The sequence below is a fragment of the Aristolochia californica genome, unplaced genomic scaffold (genome assembly GCF_029961685.1).
Source record: "Aristolochia californica isolate CCGP_79_NKW_82.1479 unplaced genomic scaffold, dmAriCali1.0.hap1 SCAF_13, whole genome shotgun sequence".
In the NCBI taxonomy this organism is placed as follows: Eukaryota; Viridiplantae; Streptophyta; class Magnoliopsida; order Piperales; family Aristolochiaceae; genus Aristolochia; species Aristolochia californica.
Window position 1 is genome coordinate 5,988,696 of NW_027181804.1, and position 23,929 is coordinate 6,012,624.

General features: G+C 38.7%; 2 protein-coding genes across 2 annotated transcripts; both read right to left on the reverse strand.

Moving 5' to 3' along the window:
* Positions 1-1,495: 1,495 nt before the first annotated feature.
* On the reverse strand, positions 1,496-3,245 carry LOC137948903 (probable pterin-4-alpha-carbinolamine dehydratase, chloroplastic). The gene is made up of 3 exons (XM_068795115.1): positions 2,822-3,245; positions 2,302-2,494; positions 1,496-1,756 (listed from the first exon to the last, which is right to left on the reverse strand). The coding sequence occupies exons 1-3, from the start codon at positions 3,212-3,214 to the stop codon at positions 1,665-1,667; spliced, it is 678 nt and encodes a 225-aa protein (XP_068651216.1). The 5' UTR covers positions 3,215-3,245; the 3' UTR covers positions 1,496-1,664.
* Positions 3,246-3,472: 227 nt separating this feature from the next.
* LOC137948458 (pentatricopeptide repeat-containing protein At4g02820, mitochondrial) lies at positions 3,473-6,533 on the reverse strand. The gene is made up of 2 exons (XM_068794543.1): positions 6,266-6,533; positions 3,473-5,047 (listed from the first exon to the last, which is right to left on the reverse strand). The coding sequence occupies exons 1-2, from the start codon at positions 6,461-6,463 to the stop codon at positions 3,791-3,793; spliced, it is 1,455 nt and encodes a 484-aa protein (XP_068650644.1). The 5' UTR covers positions 6,464-6,533; the 3' UTR covers positions 3,473-3,790.
* Positions 6,534-23,929: the final 17,396 nt, after the last annotated feature.

The following is a 23,929-nucleotide window of genomic DNA, read 5'->3' on the forward strand; positions in this document are numbered from 1 at the left end:
AAGCAACCACCACATCTTCCCTCCACACCACTAACCGACCATTCACTTGCTCAGTTTGTTGAGTCTAGGGACCATATCTCTCCCTTTTTCCCTATTTTTTTGTCCTCCCTTTGATACTCAAACTTGTTCATGTGTTCGTTCCCATGCCTCAACTTCTCATCCAATGTCTAATTTTATTTCTACTCACCAATTCTCTTCTGAACCTTTTTCCTTGTTGTGTCTTCTATGTCTATTTTCGAGGATCATATCTCACAATCACACGTTGAAAAAAACCTGTGGGATGTAAATAAATTTTAAAAATCAAACACAATCCTGATGGCTCAGTTACTCGATTAAAAACCCGATTGGTTGTTAAGGACTTTACTCAAACCTATAGAGTTGATTATGGGAAGACTTTTTCCCCATTTGCCAAACTCAACTCAATAAAACTTACTATCTTTATTCCCGCAAATTCGAATTAGCTTATTCATCAACTTAATGTGAAAAATGTCTTTCTTAATGGTAACCTCCTCGAAGAAGTTTATTATGAAACCTTAATAAGGTGATTTATGACCTTAAGTAATCTTCTCAAGTATGGTTTGATAAATTTTAGCAAAAAAAATTTTGTATTTGGTTTTAAGAGATGTGAAATGGACCATTCTATTTATGTTAAACGTATTACTAATGGTGTTATTCTTATGGCTATATATATTTATAGTATCATTCTCACTTGGAGTAACAAAGAAGTATTTACCAAATTAAAGAAGAGCTCAATAAAGTTTTTCAAACTAATGATCTTAGCTTACACAAATATTTTCTAGGCATTAAAGTTTTACAATCTCAACTGGTTTTCTCACACAAAAAAGTATGCCATAAATTTACTTAACCAGACGAATATTGGGTTGTAGACCTATTAATGTACCAGTGTTGGAAGTAATTTAGTGAGTTAACGTAGCAAGAAATAAAATATTATGGCTAAATCAAATGCAAAAGTTGAATATAAAGCCATGGCATATGCACTTAGTGAGATGGTTAAGTGAGTTTTTTACTCAAAAACTTGGGCTCTTTGCTAAAACTCCTAATACAACTTCATTGTCACAACCAAACAATCATTTACATAGCTACAAATCTAATTTTCCATGATAGAACAAAGCACATTAAAATTGATTGCCATTTTTAAGAGAAAAACTCCTGCCTGCATTCACCAAAACAGTTCTAGTCTTCTTCGATAATCGTTCTCCAAGCTTGGTGTGTTTGATGTATTTACACTACCAACTTGAGGGAGAACTTTAAGAAATATGATGTATTCCTTAAGTTTCATAAGAAGACCCAAGGGGAAGCTCTTTAACGTGCCCTCTACTCATCTTCTTCTCTACTTGTTTTCTCTCTCACACCCTAGTTAACACTCTTCTTTCTTTTGTCTCTTCTCTAAATAAATATAGGGAAATTCTTAAATTAGATTAAATTAACTTATTCCCGATCCAATAGTTGTGAAAGTAGATAGCAGAATTACTAGTTCTGAAATAAGAGAGTGTTGTGGCTTTATGGGGTTGAAGAAGGAAAACAAACTGTTGTGGCTTGTCAATAACTCAATGAAATTACAAAAGAATTTCTATGAGAAACTTGAGAACAGAAGAAAAGATTGGATATTATGACCTTCAGAAGAGAGTGAAGTGCTGCAAAGATTATGCCCATACTCGTTTTTTGGGTACAAGATCTGTTGTCTTGATGTCATCTATCTTTGCCGCTGCGACGAAGTCATTCATACTCAACCCACCTGCCAACAGAACATATCAGAAATTGCTTTAGAAAGAACTGATCACAACCCACAACCTGGAGTTGGCAGAGCTTAAAGCAGCAGAAGATTCATCTGCAGGAAAGTGGTTTATTTCTGGAGCAGTGATGTTCATAGAAAGGACTCAGGTGATGAGAGAATTATGTTTCACAACAATTACTATAGATTGCTAAATCCCAGTTGAAGTATAGTTCCTGTGTTCTACCATTGAAAATTTGTCATTGTAATAAAACCTTTTATAGTTGATCCGTTTATTTTTCACCAGGATGGACTTGACAAGACTAGAAATAGAAGAGAATGAAGATGATACAGGCAAGAATGAAGATCTCCCTCATGGTCTCTGCTGATCCTTTCTGATAGACTAGCCATATTGATGCAATTAAGAAAAAAGGTTCAACTAGCAGAGAGAAAGAGAGCTCAATCCTAACTATTTTCCCCTGATATATTACCTGTCATCATTTGTTTCAAAGGATTGTGTTAAAAAGAAATCAAACCTCATTTGTTTCTGAAAATTTATCTGAACCTACCGATGGAAGCAGTCCACAACTCTGCCCTCACATGATTGGGATTTTCCAGGTAAAAATTTGGGTAATGCCCTGTCGCTTCAGCCACCTTAGCAATTCTATTGATGAGTTCAACCGCGCAAGTAAAATCTCTCAGCTTCCACAGACATTGAAGCTTCAATCCCCCCTCACCATTTACCAGTCTCCAACCAATGACCTAGATTACAAGGTTGACAAAGCATGGGTAAATGGAGATTGGCAAGAAGTTCTGCCGTCTTCAATTGCTTATGAACGAATAAATTAAAAATAAAACTCAATTAAATAACCAAAGACAAGAGCAATGGGCGATTGATGTTCTGCAGATGTGCTATTTTGCAAAAAGCCACTACAACTGAAGCAGATTTTCTCTTCTCCCTTGAGTAGTCGAAAAGGATTAACATAGTTTTTACCGCTTCGACATCTCTGAGGAGAAAGCAATACAAAGAGGAGGGACTAAGATGAGCTTGCTGAGATCTCCAAATACTAAATTCTTTAATGGGATTACCTTCTTTAAGAGCTTCTGAGCATCCTCCTCCGAAATGGGAGGTTGCGATGGAGAGATTGGAGCACAGTCCTGCTGTGCAAGAGAGAGCGCAGAGATATTAGGGATTAGAATTCGATGCCCAGTGTCGCCATTCCCCAACACTTTGTCCCCAAAATTGCTTTCTATTTCTTGAGGAAAAGGGTCCCTTGCTCCAAAATCCCCCAACAAATCGGTGCCAAGAGCAAAACATTGATGACTGTTCTGCTTTTGACACGGAATTATAGTAAGGGAAGGCGGTCTAAACCCGACCGAAAGCGAGGAAGTGAGAGATAAGGTTGAGGCGCGGGATATGGGATTTTGAATGGAATAATAAGAGAAGAAGGAAGCGGCAACCGTCGACGAAAGCGCAGCCATGGCTGATGTTCCCAGAGCTACTCTTCTCGAACTGCTAGTGGATCATGGATGGAGTTCATTTTTATTGGTTATTAAGTGCCCTTTCCCCATCAATTTGCAAAAGGACAAAAATTGCTTTCGAAAAAATACATGGCTGGTAGAGAGAGGTTTTGCCATAGAAAGGATATTTATGGAGAGAAGGACCGGCAGCATAGACACGAACTAGTGCAGAAAAATTCTGCAAATTATGCAACTGAAAATAGTAATCCACAGCTTCCATGAGCAAATATGCACCTGCTTTTTCCTTAATTAAACTGAAAATGTTGGTCCCATAAAATATGCAACTGAAGCTGATAATAGTAATCCACAGCCTCCATGAGCAAAAAACAAATGTAAATCCAAGAAATGCGGCTCCAACAAATAAAACTGGGAAACCTCCAAACTCTGTTCTATTTGAGAAAGATCATGGATCACATCTGTCAAACAAATCTCTTTCTTCAGATGATGAACCTCCCGAGCTGTCCCTTCAAAAGGACGATAAACATAAGGCATGATTCAACAGTATTAGGTTAAATTTCTAACAAACAAAACACTCCTTCAACACAGCCCACTTGGAACATCGTCAACACACAGTTTGCTTGTAGCGTTTAAAAGCTCGTGAGTCTCTGCATCCAATTCAACTTCATCCTTTTTCATTCGTTCAACCACTATAAGAGGCATCTTCCCTGCAGTTTTGTAAGTGCGCAACAAGGAATTGTAAATCTCAGTAGTTACATAGCCTGCATCTCGCAACATGACCAAAAATTCCTCAGCACCTTTGGTGTCTCCAATCTTTTCGAGCTCATTGAATGCATCTCGAACAAGTTTCAAATTAGGGTTCCACTTCTTCAGACATGAGAGAGCCTTCTTCAAACATTCAAGAACTTTATCTGTTCTCTTTTTACTTAGATAGCCCAAAGCTAGAGTTTCCCAGGTAATATAAGTGGACACAAATCCCTTCTCCACCGTTTCTTTATGGAATTTCTCTGCCTTGTCCATCGAATCTTCTTTCATGTATGCTTGAAGCAGTATGTTTGGAAGTTTTGGATCCTTTGTGCCTGTTACAGATTCCCATTCAGAATAAATATTCTCAGCTTTTCTAATATCTCCAAGTTTCACAAGGGAAGACATCATGGACATGTATTCCGCATCATTCATCTTCCTAAAGATTGAGCCCATTCTCTCCCATATCTTTAGAACACCCTTTTTATCATTCAAGTTAGCATGCAGGGTAATAAGTGATGCATAGGCCACACGATGCTTTCGGGAAACCCTTATCTCCACATCCTTTAAAGCTTCTTTTGCCTTTTCTACATGGCCAGTGTTAGTATATATACTGGTTATTGTACTATATGTGATCCAATCTGCCTTTATATTTTTCTTTTTCAGCTCAAGCATAATCTTTTCAGCACCATCCACATCATCTCGACTTCTACAGATGCTTAACAAAAGGTTATAGGTGACAATATCTGGGAATGTAGACCTCTTTAGCTCTTCAACTAGTGGGGAAACTTTCTCAAACTGATCATTAGAAATGTACAAAGTGAGCATGTGGTTGTAAGGAAGAGCATGGCTTAGATACCCGCATTCTGACATTCTTTTCATGAGAGCTTCAGCTTTGGTGGTCAAATTGTGTTGGACATAGCAATGGAGAAGAGAAGTGCAGGTGGTTTTGTCAATCATTTCAGCAGGAAGATCTTCAAAGAACTTCTCTGCGCTAGTCAATCCACGAACTTTGCCAACCAAGTCCAAATGCACTGCATAATCTCCTGGTAAAAGCTTCATATCTGGTTGAGTAGTCATCCATTCACAAATCTGCATAAAAATCAATAACAGAAACTTTGAATGAGGAGTTTGTCTGTTTTAGAATGAAAGAATGAGGAATTTCTTAATAAATAAGCAAGGAATATGTGGCTATTGGCACATAGCTTTTCAATTCCAGAAGGCATGAACCAGTATAACTCTATGATTCCATTCCATTCCTGACAGCCTTACATCCACTTTTTCATTTCCAAGTCTGATGCAATATAATAGCTCTAGTTACAAGAATTTGAGGAGGCTATTTTGCTTTGGTTTTGTTTTATGCCCTGAGCTTTGCCGCTTCACATAAAAGGTTGAAGTGTTCTAATCAAACGGATCTGGGAGCTACATAGTGACAATATGTCAACAAACACAAAAAAGGTTGAGGCCAGCCTCTGAGAGAAGCTTCACTACGATTTGTATTTGCTAAATTGTATAGCAAATTAAGCCTGTAGTTCAATTTCCAGTCTCTGGGGTTGGTCACACAGATGGAGGTCTTGGCTCACACATGCAAACAGCATTAAAAAGGAAAGTTTCGTTTTACTCCTTAAGAAAAGAAAATGCAGTCATTGCTGACAAACTCCTCGAAACTTCCCAAGATCATCCATTCAATCTAAATTCTAAAGCCATTGACAGTTATAAATGACTGTCCCGGCTTCTGTGGGCCAACCGTTCTTTCATACGAGATTGTTTTCGCTTGGCAAAGCATGTCTCTAGTACACACCCCTTTTACTCTCGTCACCCTCTCTAATGTCTCTCAGGTTGCTTCCATCGAGATGGTTTGAGCCAACCATTTGCACTGGACTAGTGACATTGTTCCCAGTGTCGGTAAACGGATTGGTCATGTTTGTGGACTGATCAATTTTCACGGCCTACGTTCTTCTAGGACGGCAACGAAGCGTCCAGTGCAAACATCCCAAAGGCAGGATGTTTACGTTGGATGAAGAAAGAAAGAAGAGCAAGAAGGCAGCCCATTGTTCGCGCTTGAAACAAAATTTTCAAAAAATACCAAAAGTGAACCAGTTTCGGGGCCACAATCCTTCAAACATGTGATGCTCAATATTATTCTATCCCACCACTAAATTATACGGCTTTTCGTGTACCAGACTCAAGCAAACTTTCTTTCACATAAATATAATCTAAAACATAAAACGAACAAAATCTCGTCATGTGAAATTTATCTCAGACATATCCTGTACATACTGCGAAACAGAGAAGAAAATAGAAAGAAACCTCGATTGCATGCTTGTGTCGCTTGTGAGTTCGCAACTCGCGCACGATGCGGTTGAGCTGGTATTTCTGAAGGGTCTTGCCTTCTTCTGCCCATTTGTTGAGCGTGACAAGGGCACTGCGTTTGGGGAAGATGAGCTTCAGAAGCCTCCGGCCGAGCGTATCCCTCCCCCACTCCCCATTCTTACGCGGTGCTTTCATCAATGACTCTCCCCCCGCCGCCGCCGCAGAATAATCCCGCCGCCCAAGGGCAGCAAAACTGCGCGCTACTCGTGACAACATTACGCAACCGCTAACGAGCGCAGACGACGAAGCAGAAGCCGAACCTCATTATTTCGTTGGCCAGAGGTCGGGACTGGAGCTATGAAGGAGAAAGTTTGTGGGCCTCAAATGGGCCTGAAAGTGGCCCAACCCACCAGAGAGAAACGAAGGCTGAAGCACTCCTCCATCATCAAGGAGCCTCGGGAAGAAGCGGAGAGACGCAACGTTTGCCATGAACAGGCCTACTCCAACTCCAACCAGTTATAATCTGAGGCAGTTCCAAGGGCCAAACAGATGAAGAGAGACTCTTTTGAACCAAGACGGAACTTACTGGAATGGCGCAGTCAAGTCCTCACTCACTTCCTCTTCAAATGGTTGGATTCCTTGCCGGTACCACTATCCACGTTCATGGAGAAGCAGGAAACTTACATTTCTCAGGCCAATTTCAGATAAACCATAACCAGAGCCTCTGCAACACTGCCGGTACGGAGTTCCCGGAGAATCAGTCCTCCCAAATGCCTGGATTTTCTGCGGCGACACTACTTTCGTGCACTACACCGAGTCAACCGCATGAAGTTGCCATTCATTCGAACGTTTCCCCCATCGAATTCCCTGCTCTCGATAAGCCGGAAGTCGACAATACGTCAGACTTCGATCAAAATCAGGGATCTATGCAGACACAGGACAAAATGGCTCCTACAGAACCGACGAACCCGTCCTACTCTGCAGTACAGAACCAACCGCCAGGGGTAGCCAATGGCACAGACGATCACCCCACTGAATTCTGCAATGAGGGGAAGCCAGAATTCGATGGTACGCCAGAGTGTGATCAAACTCCTAGGATTAAGGCAAGCCAGGAGATAAGTTCCGTTGAAGTTAAAACAAGGTTGAGGAGTGGGACGCTTCGGCGGATGAACTACTTTCCGCTCGCAATTAAACGCGTAGCAGATGAAGTACTTTTAGGTGGGTGTTCGAGCGTTCCCTTGAAATCGAAATCAACAAGAAGGGGGCGAAGAACAGGGGACGCAGTGGAGAGGGTTCTGAGACAACACAGCCTACCTAAAAGGCCATGCAATGCCTACTGTTTCTTCGTCACGACGAAATGGGGGCAGATCAGATCGAATTCTTTTCAGGAAACAAGTCGGAGACTGAGAGATATGTGGCGGGAACTTGGTGACTGCGACAAGAAGGTAAGCGGTTTCTCTCCTCTGGTACCGTCGAGTGGACTCAGGTTCGAGTCTCACATAAAGCACAGAACGGAATCACCCTGACTTGGATCTGAGTCAAGTGATTCTTGGGCTCTGAAGACTTATGGCCTATCGAGAAATTGAGTTGATTCAGATTTCGACGACTCTATAGAAAACTCACTATTTTTTTTTTTTCAAATAAAAAAATCTCCAGGAGTATGAAGAAGTGGCTGGGAAGGATCGCCAGAGGTACAAGAGACAGTGCGAGTTGTTGCAGAGAAAGTGAGATATTTGCAGATTACATCTCACTGCTCAGGCCCTGTGTTTGTCTTATTATTGACTGTCCAAGATTGGAATTAAAGTACTTCCGGGACTGAAGATCGTATTTTCTCATTACAATCTGTACTTTATGGATATATATATATATATATATATATATATATATATATATATATATATTTTAGTTTAAATTAATAAAGATTATAGTTACTATTATAGCAGCATAGCTCTTAAATAGTGATTTTTTTATATTCTTTAGATAAAAAATTTACAAATCTACTGAAAGAGACAACAACTCTTGCAAAGATGAGAAGCCCAGCACCTCCATAGAAAGCGGTTAAGGCGCTTGGGGATAGGGGTGGCATTGAATCGAGCCGGTTCATGAGCCGCTCGAGTTCGGCTTGGTTTGATTCGATTTATCTGGATCTCGAACCCAAATAAAGCTCATATGTGTTAACGAGCCGAGCTTGATCGAACCATGGTTTAGTTTGAAAGCTCGTGAGCCGGCTCGTTAACGGGCTTGAGAATCGGGGACTCAGGAGCGGGAGCAAGAGCAAGGGGGCAGGGATTATTCCTCCCCTCGTTTACCGCCAAGCCCCTCCATCCGTTGTTGTCGCCATTGGCGGCGAGCCTTCAGCTTCTTCCTCCCCTCGTCTGCCTTCGCCTCTGTTTCCGCCGTTGCCATCACCCCTGACGATAGGTCCTCGCCGGCGTCCCTCGATGTCGTCTCAGTGGGGAAAACCAAAAACCAGAAAGACAAACTCCCCCCCCCCCCCCCCCCCCGCATGAAGATGATTTCGCACGTGCTCTATCATAAGCAAGTGGAAAGAAAAAAAACTCTTTCTTAAACTCCGACAGTCCTTCCTCATAGCTCTTGAAGAAATTGAAAAGACATTTTAATAGAAATACATTTCTAGGAACTATTAGTGATTTCTTTTCAAAAAATATTGAAAAGACATTTTTAGTAGAAATACCTTTCTAGAGACTATTAGTACCTCATATGTTTTGGAAGTATTTTTCTAATTGAAAATTCTGATTAAAAAATTATATATATTTATAAGTAAGATTTTCCTACCAAGATGGGAGAGAAAACCTTATAAAAAAATTTTGAATAAGTATTTGATAGTTGATGATATAATACTTTTAGCATGAGGCAATTTTCATAGCAATTTTGTGTTTGACATTTTATTTGGTTAGAATTTTATCAATAACTATAGTAATATATTAGATTAATTATTAATTTTTATTTATTTTCCTAGAAGAGGCAATAAGAGGTCCATTTAACTTTTCTAAGAAAATTTAAAATATTTCTTGTAATTTTCTTGTAAGGCACTAAGGAGGTCATAGTAAATTTATGGCCAGATTCAAAAATTATGAAATAAGCTAGACAACATTTGGGGTAAAAAAGATTAATATTGGTACGTTTTAATCCATTATTGAGATTCAATTCTGAACCTCCCCCGTTATTTTTTTTAAAATGTATGCATAATTATATATATAATTTATTTGACATATATTTTATCTAGATTATTAAATGTAGGTTAACCTCGAACTCAGTTAAAATTATTAGGCATGGGCTCGATTACAATTTTAGGCTTGAGGTTAGGGTCGGCTCGAGCTCGAGTTCAAAATATTTAAATAAAGTTCAGCTCAAACATAGGAAGGTTCGAACTCAGTTGGATTCGATGTCACCCTTATGCCAATTTTAAGTAGAGGTCATGCTCAATTTTAAGTAGAGGTCATGCTCAATTTTATGTAGAGGTCATGTATAATTTTATGTAAAATGTATATTTAATTTTATATATAATTTATTTGACATGTATTTTTTGAAAAGTTTTAAATGTATGTTTGAGCTTGAACTCGATACATGTATTTTTTGAAAAGTTTTAAACGAATGTTGAAGCACGAGCTCGGTTAAAATTATTGAGCTTAAGCTCAATAACAAATTTAGGCTCGAGCTCGAGTTTGAAATATTTAAATCAAGTTTGACTCGAACATAGGCAGGTTCGGGCTCGGCTTACCTCGATGTGACCCCTAGTTGGGGGAGTCCCTCCCCCTATCCGAGTTCTCATACGAAGAGGTAACACAAAAAAATGGGAATTGCTTTCCCTACCATATTTCAATCCCAAGATGCCTTAAGGAGGCCATAGGTGTGGGCATCAAGTTAGGTTTTACTAGAGAACCCGGCCGGAACCTACTTGAAAACCATGGATTGAGAAAAAAACTTGTTGGGTTTTACGTCAAGGATGGTTTTTCCAAATCTGACCCATAGGGATGAGACTAGGAAATAAAACGAGGTAGGGATTAGTCGGGGATGGGTTGGCTTTACTAGGATTGGGTGGGAGTGGGGTGGGGTGGGTTTAAATTGGTTTGACGAGGATGGTGTTATGGGAAAGATTATCGGGTCGGAGTCGGATTTGACATTTAGAGTTTTTTTTTTTAGTTTTTTGAGTTTGGGTTCCGAAGTCAGGGTTTTTATTCAAGAAAATTAGTTGTTTAAATCCTATTTGTTTTTTTATTATATTTTATTCAAAATTTAGTTTAATAAAAATTACAAACCCTAATTATAATTTAATTTATTGGCCTTGTTTGGTATCATGTATACTTAAACTAAAATTTTAAATAAAAATAATTTTGATTTATGATTTATAATAAATAAACCAATTTTAAGCAAGTTTGTGACTAAAGAATGTGAAGGCCTCATTCCTCTCTTACCTAATTTGACCAATCAATTGGTCCAATTCTCAACACATTATTCACAGGTAAAATATTTTATTATTGATTTATAGGGACAAGACATAAACACAAGAATTCTCAAGGGAAGGAGAGATGAGATGAATTATAGCTCTTGGGAGAGAGGAGAGAAGAAAGAAAGGAAAAAAAAAGAAGAGAAAAATAAAAAGAGGTGTATAGACGAATTTGAGCCAAGAGGAACAAACTTGAATGCTCTACCCCCATGCCTTGAGGCTATATAATTATGTGAAAGTGTTTACAATGTCCTTAGGGCTACAGGCTTAAAAAAAAAAAAACACATAAGAGGACAAATATCAGCTTGCGTAATTACAATTTTATACCATATCTAATAAAGTTCTCCTTATTTACTAATCAGGCCACTCCTACACACATTGTGTTTGTCTCTTAACATGTATCAACTTTATAATGGTTCGGGGTAAAGTTGAGTTCTTAAAAGTATGGCTCGAGGTTAGGTTGATTGTTTAGAAACTCCAATTGACCCAAACATTAAACAAAGTTAAAAATATTGTAAAAGGAATGAAAGAAAATAAAAAAATAAATTATTAGTTTTAATTATACTTTATAATTAAAAAATAAAATTGGGAAGTAATTAAATACTAAGTATTGCATAATGAAAAAGTCCAAAATATGAATATAAAATAAAAAAAAAGAAAAACGAGATTATAAAAAAAATAAAACATAACATAAATAATAACAATGGTTATTTAAGAGGAAAAATTAATAATAATAATAATTTAAAGCGATTTACTATAGCTTGTCTTCCTCGCTCAACTAGTGGAACGAATAACAGAGGTTGCAACGAGTAGAATGAATAACGGAGGTTACAGAGAGGGGAGAGAAGTTGTCAGTGCAGGGGACGGTGAGAGAAAAAGAGTCGAGTGTCGGGGAGAGGTCGCAGAGGGGGCGATTGAAATCGCCGAAGGTCACGAACGAGGGAGGAGCCTGAGAGGTTGTAGAGAGGGGGGAGAAGTCGCCGAAGGTCGTCCGTACTAGGGACAGCGAGAGGAAGGGAGTCGAGCGTCGGAAACAGGTCACATAGAGGGCGATTGAAATCGCCGAAGGTCGGTCGCAAGCAAGAGAGAATTTTTTTTTTTCTCCGAAACACTCATTCAACTGAGCCTTCCTTCCCGACAGCCTGAACCCAATGTAATTGAGAGAGGAAAAGTGAATTTGGAGTTCAACCCCTCTAAATTCACTTTCCCTCCCATTATACCTAAAACAGGAAAAAGTGAAATTCATATGTATTTTACTTTCTCCCTACACTTATATTACGCGGGGCCTAACATATAGTGTCTCTCTATAAATTGTCCTTATGTTTTTTCCAACCATAATAAAGTCTCTTTTAAGTGTTTTGTCAATATCAATCATAATATCAGTCATAATAATTATTTTTCATTGGGATTGAATTTTTCCTTGTGACCGTGATAATGAGTAGTCGGTGAGTGAAATGATACATTTCCTAGCCACTTGAGCACAATTTTAAGTTGTAGTCAATAATAATAAAAACTTAAACCTTCATAGTTCATTTTTGGAGTGGTTTGCTTTTTAACCCAACCTCCACGAATCTAGCTTAGATTACTTAGGGCCATCATTAAAGTTTTGATTTGCCATTTGTCCACACTTATCACTCTAATTAAAGAAAAATATAAGATTCCAAGCTAGTTAATTAAAAAATATTGATTATCGCTTAGAAGAGAACAATTAGACTTTAGGGCTGCTTTTTTCCCAACATGTTCGCTACCGGGGGAACACGCTTGATGTGTCTACAAGTGCACATGCATTTTGTTCATCAGACCCTTTTGATCATCCCCTCCACTCACTAGCCTTTTAGCCACCGCACGTCTCAAGCGTCCCTCTGGAAGCCCCTAGACCAAAAGTCAAAATTCTCCTCGCCAAAGTGAAAGCGTAATGAAGCGTTAGTGCGGCAGGAGTTGGAGTGAGTTTTGGGAAAGAGAAGTGAGAAGCTTGCCACTAGCTTTACTCACACGTGTTCTCCGATCCCGAGTCAGATTTTTACGAGTCCCGAGTTAATTTTTTATTATTCGTGCCCTTCCATGACGATTGTGTCAGCGGTCTAGGCGGAGGACACGGGAAGCTTTACGCTCTCTTTAATGCACCTGTCCCTATTTTCCGTTTTTGTAGGACGTGCCACCATGGAACTAGGACGATCTCTGCGGTGTATGGAGCAGCGATGGGGGCCGCTTAATGTTACTCATCATTACCGTCAATCATTCCACCCCCGTCGTACTGTTTCGTGGCAACACACCGGTGCGTAGTCAGATATCGCTCGGCTGTGTCTGAGAGTGGAAACGGCCCAAGGCATGGGCTCCGAGAAGCTAACGACGCTAAAGTGCGCGGCGTTGCGTTCTCCTCCACGTAGCTCCGACTTAATAAAAGGCTGCGATGTGGAGCGGAACGGTGGCCCCACGTGTGAGGAAGTGTCTCGATGCCCGGGCAGAGAGAGCGGGTGAGGAAACAAAAACCTTGGAAGTAGAGCTCACAAATAACGCTCACCGTGGGACCCATTCTGGAGGCAGGTCCCGCTCCGGAAAACGACAAAAGAGGCAGGACAGAAAGTGGAGTAGTAGGTGACGTAACCGGTCTGGCGACGGGGTGTTCCCGGTAAAAAGGTCTGACGGCGACGGAAGACACCGGGAACTGCAGGTGGACGCTGACGTCGGAAACATGTGCCGCAGCGGAGTAGGTTAATAAGAGAAATATCGGAAATCCGGGCGGTTTCGCTTTGTGCAGCCAAGCAGAGGGGCGCGAGAGTAAAATGAGTACGTGTTTCGTATTAATTACCGGTTTGCCACTGACCGTGGAGGGTAAAAAACGGTGTCCCCACATGTCCGTTTTTATGGGTACATCGACTTGATGCAATTAATTATGACATTAATTTGATAAGACTGACTAATATATTTCTTATAAGAAGAAGCTTTCTTCGTTTTTGTTCAAATAAATTGGTCAATGTCACGTTCAATGTCTCACCTTAAAAAAATAAATACTTATATTTTTAATGAATGTAGTAATTGCTACATTTACTTTGGTCGGTTGTATTATAATGAGTCAAAAATATACGGAGATGACTCCCATTTGATAAAAAAAATAAATTTTATTTTTATATATTAAAAATGGAAGAGAAAATCATGAGAAAAAATACATGGAGAATTGGCGTACACTAGTGATAGTTCTGTAATAATCTCCAACATTTGGGGCAGTTACGGAACTCAGTTTTTGTGTAGCCAATGGATTCGGCTGGATTCCAGATACTATTCTAGCCGTGGTTTGAAAATTCCCGTTTCCGTCTTCACCACCGCCCCCCTTTATAAACGTCGCTCCTTCGGCCTTCCCTTCGCTGTCCATCCACCTCGCCGGTTAAACCCCCTCCTCTTTCTCTCTTTCTCCTCCTCTTTTGTCGTCTCAAATACGCCCAGCTTTCTTCGATGGATTTCGGCTTAAGTGGATCGGTCAGACGGCCGGGGCTGGCCGAAGGCGAGGGTCTCGCCTCTCTTGCTGATGTGGAAGCTGGTTTCTCCGGAAAACACCCTCTTCTCTGTGCGTCTTCCGATCGAAGACAGACTTACAGAGCCTTGTCCGCTTGTGTGCTTTCTCAACCGCCCAGGTCTGCACTCTTCTACGGTGCTCGTGGCGATGAGCCCCATCATTTTCTTGAAGCGTGCTTTATGTGCAAGAAGTCGCTTGGGGAGAACAGAGATATTTTCATGTACAGGTTAGAAATTCGAATCGTTTGATCTACATTTTGTTGGTGGTTTTGATGGATTTTTTTTTTTTTTTTTTATGGGCAAGGTCGTGCTGCCCTTGTGGAATTTTAGTGAGGAATTCGAGACTACGTTACCCTTGTTGGGGTTTTTTTTGTTTCTTTTTTTGGAAACAATTAGGGAAATTTTCAGATATGATCTGTAGTCGGTCTTGTTTGAACATTTTTATCGCTGGATCCGCACAAACCAAAAAATTAATATTACATTATTTTTGTTGTTGAAAATTTGAAGTAGATTACCAAATGCAAAATAAAAAAAAAGGGTCTTAATCTCTGTTTGAACGGGAAAAATGGAAAAGATGTTATTAGATGTTCTGAGAGGAAAGGATCTGATTAGTGTCTCTAGTTTATTTTTCTTCAGTCCGTTTGAGTGATTCTCCGGTCGTCTGTTTTTGGTGTTCATTCTCTTTCATGCCTTTATTTATTTATTTTATTTTTTTCTGATCTTCTGCTATTTCGTCATGCAGAGGAGACACGCCTTTCTGTAGCGAAGAGTGCAGACAAGAACAGATTGAAAAAGACGAGGCGAAAGAGAAAAACTGGAATCTAGCCAAGAAAGTCTCATCACGAAAAGAAAGTCAGAAATCCACCACCAAAAACCAGAATTTCCACGCCAGAGCCGGTACCGTTGCAGCAGGGTAAAGTCACCGGAAAAGGAAAAATTCGAAGGAACAATATATACCAGAAGCGATTGCCGTCCGAAGAATCCTAGCTTTTGAGAGAAAAGAAAAAAAAAAAAAAAAAAAACACAGACAAAGAGGAAAAGAAACCGATAAATTCAGAGAGCGTTTCAGCTTGTTTGCCTGGGAGTATACTGCACATCCCACATCCCACATCCCACATCCCACATCCCACAACCCTCGTGCATAAACGAGTGATGTGTTTAGTAAATTTACTGTATTTGAGGAAATCATCTCCTGTTTTTTTTGTTTTTTTTTTTGGCAAAGAGGAATTTTATATAAACTACGGAATCAAAGTTGTCTTCCCACTTGTGAAAATTGATCCGAGAAGTTGAACTGTTCCTTGTTCTGTAAATTGTTACGGGGTGTTTGTGGGGGCGGAGGGCGCCGGGGCCGTGGGAACGCCGTGGTTCCTACGGCGGTGGGCAATGAATCTCCTCATAAATGCTCTTACAATTTAAAAGCGGGCAGTGATGTGATCTGGTGTCGACGTCAAGTTCATGGCGTTTGTGAAAAAAATCAAAAGAAGGCACCAACGCTTTACAGCTCATTGATTGTCACTTCCTGTTTAGCCTCATCTTCACCGGCGAGTGGCGAGGTCATGGCTCCTCGTCATCGCCATTAGAGTCAAGTCTGTGTGAATAGGGCAGGGATGCTGATTCCTTTTCACATGATGTTGGGACGAGGAATCTCGAAAGGAATTGTAGTCTGGTTTGGTCATTTCTTCGAACATAGCAAGTGCAAACCTGGAGCGAATTGGGTCTATTAAGAGTAAGCGAAAGGAGGTATTTGTCTGTTACACAAAAGTGCCCTAAATCTCTCCTACGTGGTAAATTGGAAAATTGTTTTTAGTTTAATATTTTTAATTTAAAAAAATATAGTAAATTAACTTGAGGACTCCCAAGTTCTCTAGTAGCTAATATATGCACCCATTTGATCTGGTTGGACCAAATCAATTGGGGTTTAGAGGGGGGTGGTGAAAGGGCCCCCCAACAACAACCCAACCCACAAGCTCACCCACCTAAAGGTACCCTTTTTGGCAATGAATGCTAACTCAAGCTCAAGGGCCTGGGCACAATTTAGATTCAGGAGGGTGCGTGGTTGACCCTTCACCCCACTTGCAGTGGATCAATTGTATTACAATCTGTTCCTGAAATCAGGAAGAACAATTTGTCATCTTCCAAATTCTCTCTTCTTGTATTATACATACATCGTAAACCAAACAAAATTTCATTCAGAAAATAAAATAAAGAGTTCCCGTTTATCATGACATCAGAGTGGGTAACAAAGTGGAGAATAACTTTGCGATCTTGTACGATCGTCCTTCTAAGCAGTGGGTGTAAAGAGTTAAAAAATAAGACTTCAATTTTCGCTATTTTGCTATTCACATCATCCGGCTTAAATAGCCGTTTTATAAATTGTAATAATATATACAAGGAAGGATTGAGAGAGATTACAGTGATTTACAGGATTTTAAGAATAAGGAAAGAGTATCAATCTGTATATGGGAAGAAATCTCAACACTCCCCCTCAAGTTGGTGCATAGATTTCACTCATGCACAACTTGTTGAGACAATTGTTAAAAACTCGGTAAGACACTGCGTTAGTCAGCACATCGGCAAAATGATCTTGAGACCGAACATGAGGGACTTCAATGATTCTTGCTTCTAGCTTTTCCTTGATAAAGTGCCTATCAGCCTCAACGTGTTTAGTTCTATCATGTTGGACTGGGTTATGGTCAATATCACATACTGTCTTATTATCACAATATAATTTCATAGGATTTGTCTGCTCAATGTGTAGTTCTTGTATCAGATTATTGATCCATAATAATTCACATAAATCCTTAGTCATTCCCCTGTATTTGACTTCAGCTGACGACCTAACCCCCACCTCTTGTTTTTTACTTCTCCAAGTGACTAAATTTCTACCCACAAATGTAAAGTATCCAGATGTAGATTGTCGATCCTCTATTGACCCAACTCAATCGGCATCGGTATAATATTTAATTTTCAAGTCACCTCCCTTTTTAAATAAAATTCTTTTCCCTGAAGATGATTTCAAGTAGTACATGATACGGTTGATGACATCCATATGTTCTTCACTTGGAGAGTGTATAAATTGACTAACCACACTTAGTACATAAGCTAAATCTGGTCTGGTATGCGCAAACCACTAATTCTTTTGTCGGTCCCTCTTTATTGCACCAGGCTTCCAATCCAGAACCTACTGAGACATGAATCACTCCTCCTGCTCCTGTTTCTGCACTATCGTTGGGTTCTCACCCTATACTTACATGAGCTAAAGATGGTATTTTAAAACCTCGCCATCCGACCAACCACGGTGTCGTTGGATCCTCTAGACTTCTCTGCGCTTTCCTTGTCTCTAGATTCAAATCTGCCACTAAGAATCCTGTTTGGTTTGCTACCATAGATGAAGAAGTTCAAGCTTTGCAAAATAATATGACATGGATTTTAGTCCCTTGACCTGCCAACACCAACATTGTGGGCTCCAAATGGGTGTTTTGGACCAAATATCTACCTAATAGATCCATTAATCATCTCAAAATATTCCTCGTTGCTAAGATCTACACCTTTAGCCCTGTTGTAATGGCTACCACTGTCCAAATTGTTCTCTCTATTATCGTGATAAACAAATGACATCTTCACCAATTTGATGTCAATAATGTGTTCCTCAATGGTACTCTCATTGAAAATGTTTATATGAAACAACCTCTTGGGACATTGACCCTCATTGTCCTCATCACGTTTGTCAATTGCAGAAAGCTTTCAATGGTCTCAAACAAGCTCATTGTGCTTGGTTCCAATGCTTCAGCTCCTTTATCACTCAACTTGATTTATCTTGTAGTTGTGTTGACAATTCTCTATTTGTTTTTCATAAGCCTTAGACATTATCTATATGTTATTTATGTTAATGATATCATTATTACTAGCAACAACCCAACTCTTATAACCAGCTTCACTCCTAAACTCAATTATGAGTTTGCCACTAAGGATTTGGGGTCCACCCAGTTATTTTCTTGGCTTCAAGGCTTCACCAACTACTAATGGATTATCCATCAGCCAGATCAAATATACATGAGATATCCTTACTTGAGCTCAACTACTTGATAACAAATTTGTTCCTACACCTATGATCAGTTTTGGATCCCACTCTTTACAGGTCTCTTGTTAGTACCCTTCAATACTTAACCATCATTCGTCTTGACATAGCCCATGCAGTCAACTTTGTTAGCCAATTTTTGCATGCTCCCACTAAAGATTATTTTCTTGCTGTTAAGCGTATTCTTCGTTATGTCAAAGACATTGTTCACTTTGACCTTACCTTTCGCCCATATGCTACTCCTGGTACTCTAGTTGCTTACTCTGATGCTGGGTAGACTATCCTAACACTCGTCGTTCCACCTCTGGTTACTCCATTCTCGTTGCTTACTTTGATGTTGGGCAGACTATCCTAACACTCGTCGCTCCACCTCTGGTTACTCCATTTATCTTGGAAACAATTTGATTTATTGGAGTGCTAAAATGTAACCTACAGTATCATGTTCCAGCTATGAATCTAAGTATCATGCTCTTGCACTCACTGTAGTTGAACTTCTTTGGCTTGCGCATCTCCTTTGTGATCTACATGTTTCTATTCCACATCGACCTCTTTTCTTATGTGATAACAAAAATGCAATCCTGAGCTCTAATCCAATTTCTCACAAGTGAGCCAAACATGTTAAATTAGATTATCATTTCCTTCGAGAACTTGTTGTTACTGACAAACTTCACACGATATATGTGCCATCTCACCTAGAGGTTGCTAACATTTTCACCAAAAGTATTCCACTCTCTCTTTGATTTTTTCGCTCCAAACTTCATGACTTCACGTCTGTTTCAATATGGAGGGGGGACAAAAACCTAAAGACTAGACTTCCATTACCAAAATCAGAGGCAACAGACTGGTTAGCTGAGAGGAGAAAGACTTGATAACAGTTATAAATTTTATGTATAAATGCCAATGTAAACTCTGTTATAATTCGTGGTGAATAAAGTGATTTTTAATAAAATCTTACACGTTCTCCTTGACACCTTCTGACAATATGCCTATCTATGTGCCCTTTCCTTCTCAACATAGAGCTTAGCGTAGTCAGGCTTCATATTCAATTTCCAACTCTTCGTCATTGTTCTTCGATTTTTGCACTATCTAATAGAAAGCAAAAATCCCAAAGAAAATGAGTGGAGTACCGGCCAAAACAATTCCTATGGTGTTGCAAAAGCGGATAGCCGACACGTGACAAGTCTTGGAAGTGGTGAAGGAGAGGTGGTGCGGTGAGCATGGTCACTCCTACACTTGGATTGCAGCTGCTAATCACTGCTCGAATTGATCGAGCCGTTTGTCGCTAGGATTGAAATCATGACTCTTGGATCGAAATCGTGATTACTGATGGGAAATGTTCCATTTGCATTATTTTTTCGTTGTGTTCGTTAGCATTATTTTCCTCTTAAGTCATGGTTCTCCTTATAAATAAGTGGCACTTCCTTTTTATTTCCTCAATTTTGTTGGGCAAGGGAATAGAACTCACATGAATAATTTATTCGACTAAAAAATAGTAGACTCTATCTTAGAAGACTTGACGACAAGAATCATGTAAGTCTTGACTCAAACACAGATTCTTACACCAAGCTTTGACTCTTTCGCTCCATAAATTGATGTCAAGTTGGATGAAACTAATTATGTCTTATGGTCCTAAATTATTGAAATGTATCTTTGGAAAAGATAAATTGGGACATATTAATGGAGATTTTCTAGAACCTAAACTAACTTATCCCAATTTTCGAAAATAGAGAACCAAAAATGCAATTGTAAGTTGATGGTTAATCTACTCGATGGACTCACCCTTGATTTGCATTTTTATTCGATATCCAACTGCAAAAATGGTATGGGATTCTATTGCCATAATCTTTTATGATGTCACTAACACTTCCCAAATATATGATTTAAAAAGACAGGTGACTAGAATGAGGCAAACAGGGAGGTCTATTATTATTACAATGATCTTCAAGGCTTATAGAGAGATTGATTTTCGTAGACCAAATCCGATGGAGTGCGAGGTCAATATATCAAAATATAATTCTATGTTACAAAAAGATAGATTCTAGACTTTTCTTGACAGGTTGAATGATCGGTTAGATAAGATTCAAAGTGATGTGCTACAACTGCAACCATTTCTTACAATAGAACAAACATATGTTTATGTAAAAATTGAAGATATGAGACAAACAGTACTACATGGATGATTTTAAGTCGCAAAGGTCATTATATGGAACATGCAACTAATGTCAAGGAGCGACAATTTCGACTATGGCACCGTTGTCTGGGGCATCCATCATTCGAGTACATGAAACACTTGTTTCCAAATTTATTTTCAAAATTACATGAATCGGATTTTAAATGTCAAACCTACATTTTGGCCAAAAGTCATCGTGTACCTTATCGAGTAAGCTTGCATAAAAGTGAAATTCCTTTTTCTTTAATTCAATTTGATATTTGGGGTCCTTCTTCTACTACCACCCCTTTTGAAGTCCAATGGTTTGTTTCATTTATAGATGACTGCACTCTAATGACTTGGTTGTACTTGTTAAAACAAAAAGATGATATTTTTGGTGACCTCCGATCCTTTCATACAATGGTTCAAAGACAATTTTCATCTTAAATTCAGATTCTCTTATCTGACAATGGAGGAGAATATGTCAATCATGAATTCCAAGCTTATTTTCAAACTTATGGTCTTTTACATGAAACTTATTGTGTTTATACTCAATAAAATAGAGTTCTTGAGCGGAAAAATAGGCATATCTTATAAACAGCCCGAGCCCTTTTAATTGGAGCACATATGCCCAACATATATTAGGAAGATGTTGTGACCACAACTATTCACTTGTTAAATTGAATGCTATCAATAGTGTTGGATTTTAAGACCCTATTACAAGTTATTTCCAACCGTGTTTCTTTACCTACTATTTTGGTAGTTCCTCCACGAACCTTTCGATGTGTGGCCTTTGTTCATCTTCATTTAACTCAACACACTAAGCTTGATCCATGCACAATGCGTTGTATTTTTCTAGGGTACGACACACATAAAAATTGATATCGATGTTATAACCTTGTCACTAAGCGCTCCTAGGACACTAAGCACTCCTAGGTCACTATGGATGTTACCTTCTTGGAATCTAGGACATTTTATCCTTCCTTGATACTCATGTCTCCTCTTCATGGGGACATCCAAAGCGAGAATATTTGGCGAAAGTGGCCAGGGTTTGAGGAAAATTTTATGAATGAAAAAAAAAGAACTATCAGTGCTAATAATTTTCAAGGATCTGAATTTGAGAATGAACCCCCTTCATCTGTACCTGAAGACTTTGATCAATCTTGTGAGAATATTCCTGAGGTACGCTCTCCTATTGAAACTTCGTTTGTTGATAACTTATATACTTCTACTCGTTATAAGTTACCTTTTAGACACAATCATGGCAAACTACCAAATTGATACTCCCCAGATCTTGAAAAAAGGAGTTCGCGATACTCAGTTGTGAATTACATGTTTGCTTGAATGTTGTCAGAACCTCTTAAAGCCTTTTGCATACATTATCCTCATGCAATGTTCCTAGTGGAATATAAGAAGTCTTAACTGATCTAAAGTGGGTTCAAGCCATAAAAAAAGAAATGGAGGCTAAAAAAAAAAAAAACTTGGACTCTAGTCTCATCACCGAAAGGAAGAAAACAATCGAGTGCAGATGGATCTTCTCCATTAAGCACAAGGCAAATGGGTCCATCAAAATATATAAGGCGAGACTTGTGAAAAAAGGGTATACACAGACGTATGACATCGATTAGCAAGAGACTTTCTCATTAGTGGCAAAACAAAATACCCTTTGAGTATTGTTATCCCTTGAAACAAACCTAGATTGGCCGTTGTATCAGTTTAACGTAAATAATGCATTTCTTCATGGTAATCTTGAGGTCTACATGAATATCCCACCAGGGTATACTACATCCTAAAAAACTAAGGTAGTGTGAGTATTGTTATCCCTTGAAACAAACCTAGATTGGCTGTTGTATCAGTTTAACGTAAATAATGCATTTCTTTATGGTAATCTTGAGGTCTACATGAATATCCGACCAGGGTATACTACATCCTAAGAAACTAAGGTAGTGTGTAAGTTGCAACACACATTATATGGGCTAAAACAATCACCTTGTGCATAGTTTGGTCAGTTTAGCTTGACTATGAGAAAATATGGCTTCAAAGAAAGTAACTCAAAACATACTCTATTCTTGAAATATGTCCTTGGAAAGTTAATATCTCTAATAATCTTTGTAGATGACATGATTATTATATGGATGACATGGAAGAAATCTCTAAAATACAAGAACAATTGACATTTGAATTTGAAATGAAAAATCTGGGAAGAAATATTTTTGTTATAGCAAGATAAAAAAATGCATATTTCTATCTCAAATAAGATTGTGTTAGATATGCTATCAAGAGTAGGATGACTAGATTGTAGGCCTGCGACGCTCCAATTATCCAAAATCATAAACTTGGAGAGTATGCAGATAAGGTACTAGCTAATAAAGAAAGATAAACAAATTGGTTGATAAGCTAATCTATATGTCCCATACTTAACCAAATATTGCTTATGTTGTAAGCATAGTAAGTCAATTTATGCACTATCCCAATGAAGATCATATGGAAACTTTTATTCGGATTCTTCGTTATCTAAAGCCCTCTCCAAGAAAAGGGCTTATGTTCTCCAAGAAGCATCTAAACATTGAGAGTTACACATATGAAGATTGGGCTGGAAATATTGTTGACAAAAAGTCCACTTCAGGTTATTTTACCTTCGTAGGAGGAATCTGGTTATATGGAGAAGCAAGAAGGAAAAGGTAGTGTCGTTATCCAATGCCAAAGCCGAGTTTCGAGGAATGGGCAAGGGTCTTTGTGAACTATTGTGGCTTACAAGACTGATAACCGAGATTGGATTTGCTCCTAGTGGAGAAATGAACTTGTTTTAAGATAATAAAACAACCATTGATATTTTTCATAACCTAGTCTAACATGATCAAACCAAACATGTTGAGGTGGATAAAATTTTTTTCAAACAGAATCTTGAAGCCAAGATAATTCGATTTCCATTTGTTAAGTTGGAAGATCAACTAGCAATATACTTAGAAAAGTTGTTTGTAGTAAGACCTTCCGTGACTCAGTTGACAAGTTGGGCATGACAGATATCTATGCACCAACTTGAGGGAGAGTGTTATCATGAACTATTAAATAAAAGAAGGAAAAAATTTAGTTATGGTAGCATGATTTGTCAAAGGGAAGCTATATCGGATCAATTGCAATATGTTTCCTGAAATCAGGAAGAACAATTTGTCATCTTACAAATTCTCTCTTCTTTTACTATAAATATGTTGTAAACCAAACAAACTTTCATTCAGAAAAAAAAAGATAATTTTCTATTTATCAAGGACAACAAAAGGGATAAGGGCAAATAACATGCACATAATGCCATTGTCTCCTTGAAGGACTTCCCACTACAAACAACTAAGGCTCCTAGGACTTCAAGGGCTACCCCACATGCATTTTATTTATTTATTTATTTATTATTATTATTTTAATAATATATTTGAATTTGAGTAACCTTATTTCTTTACAAAT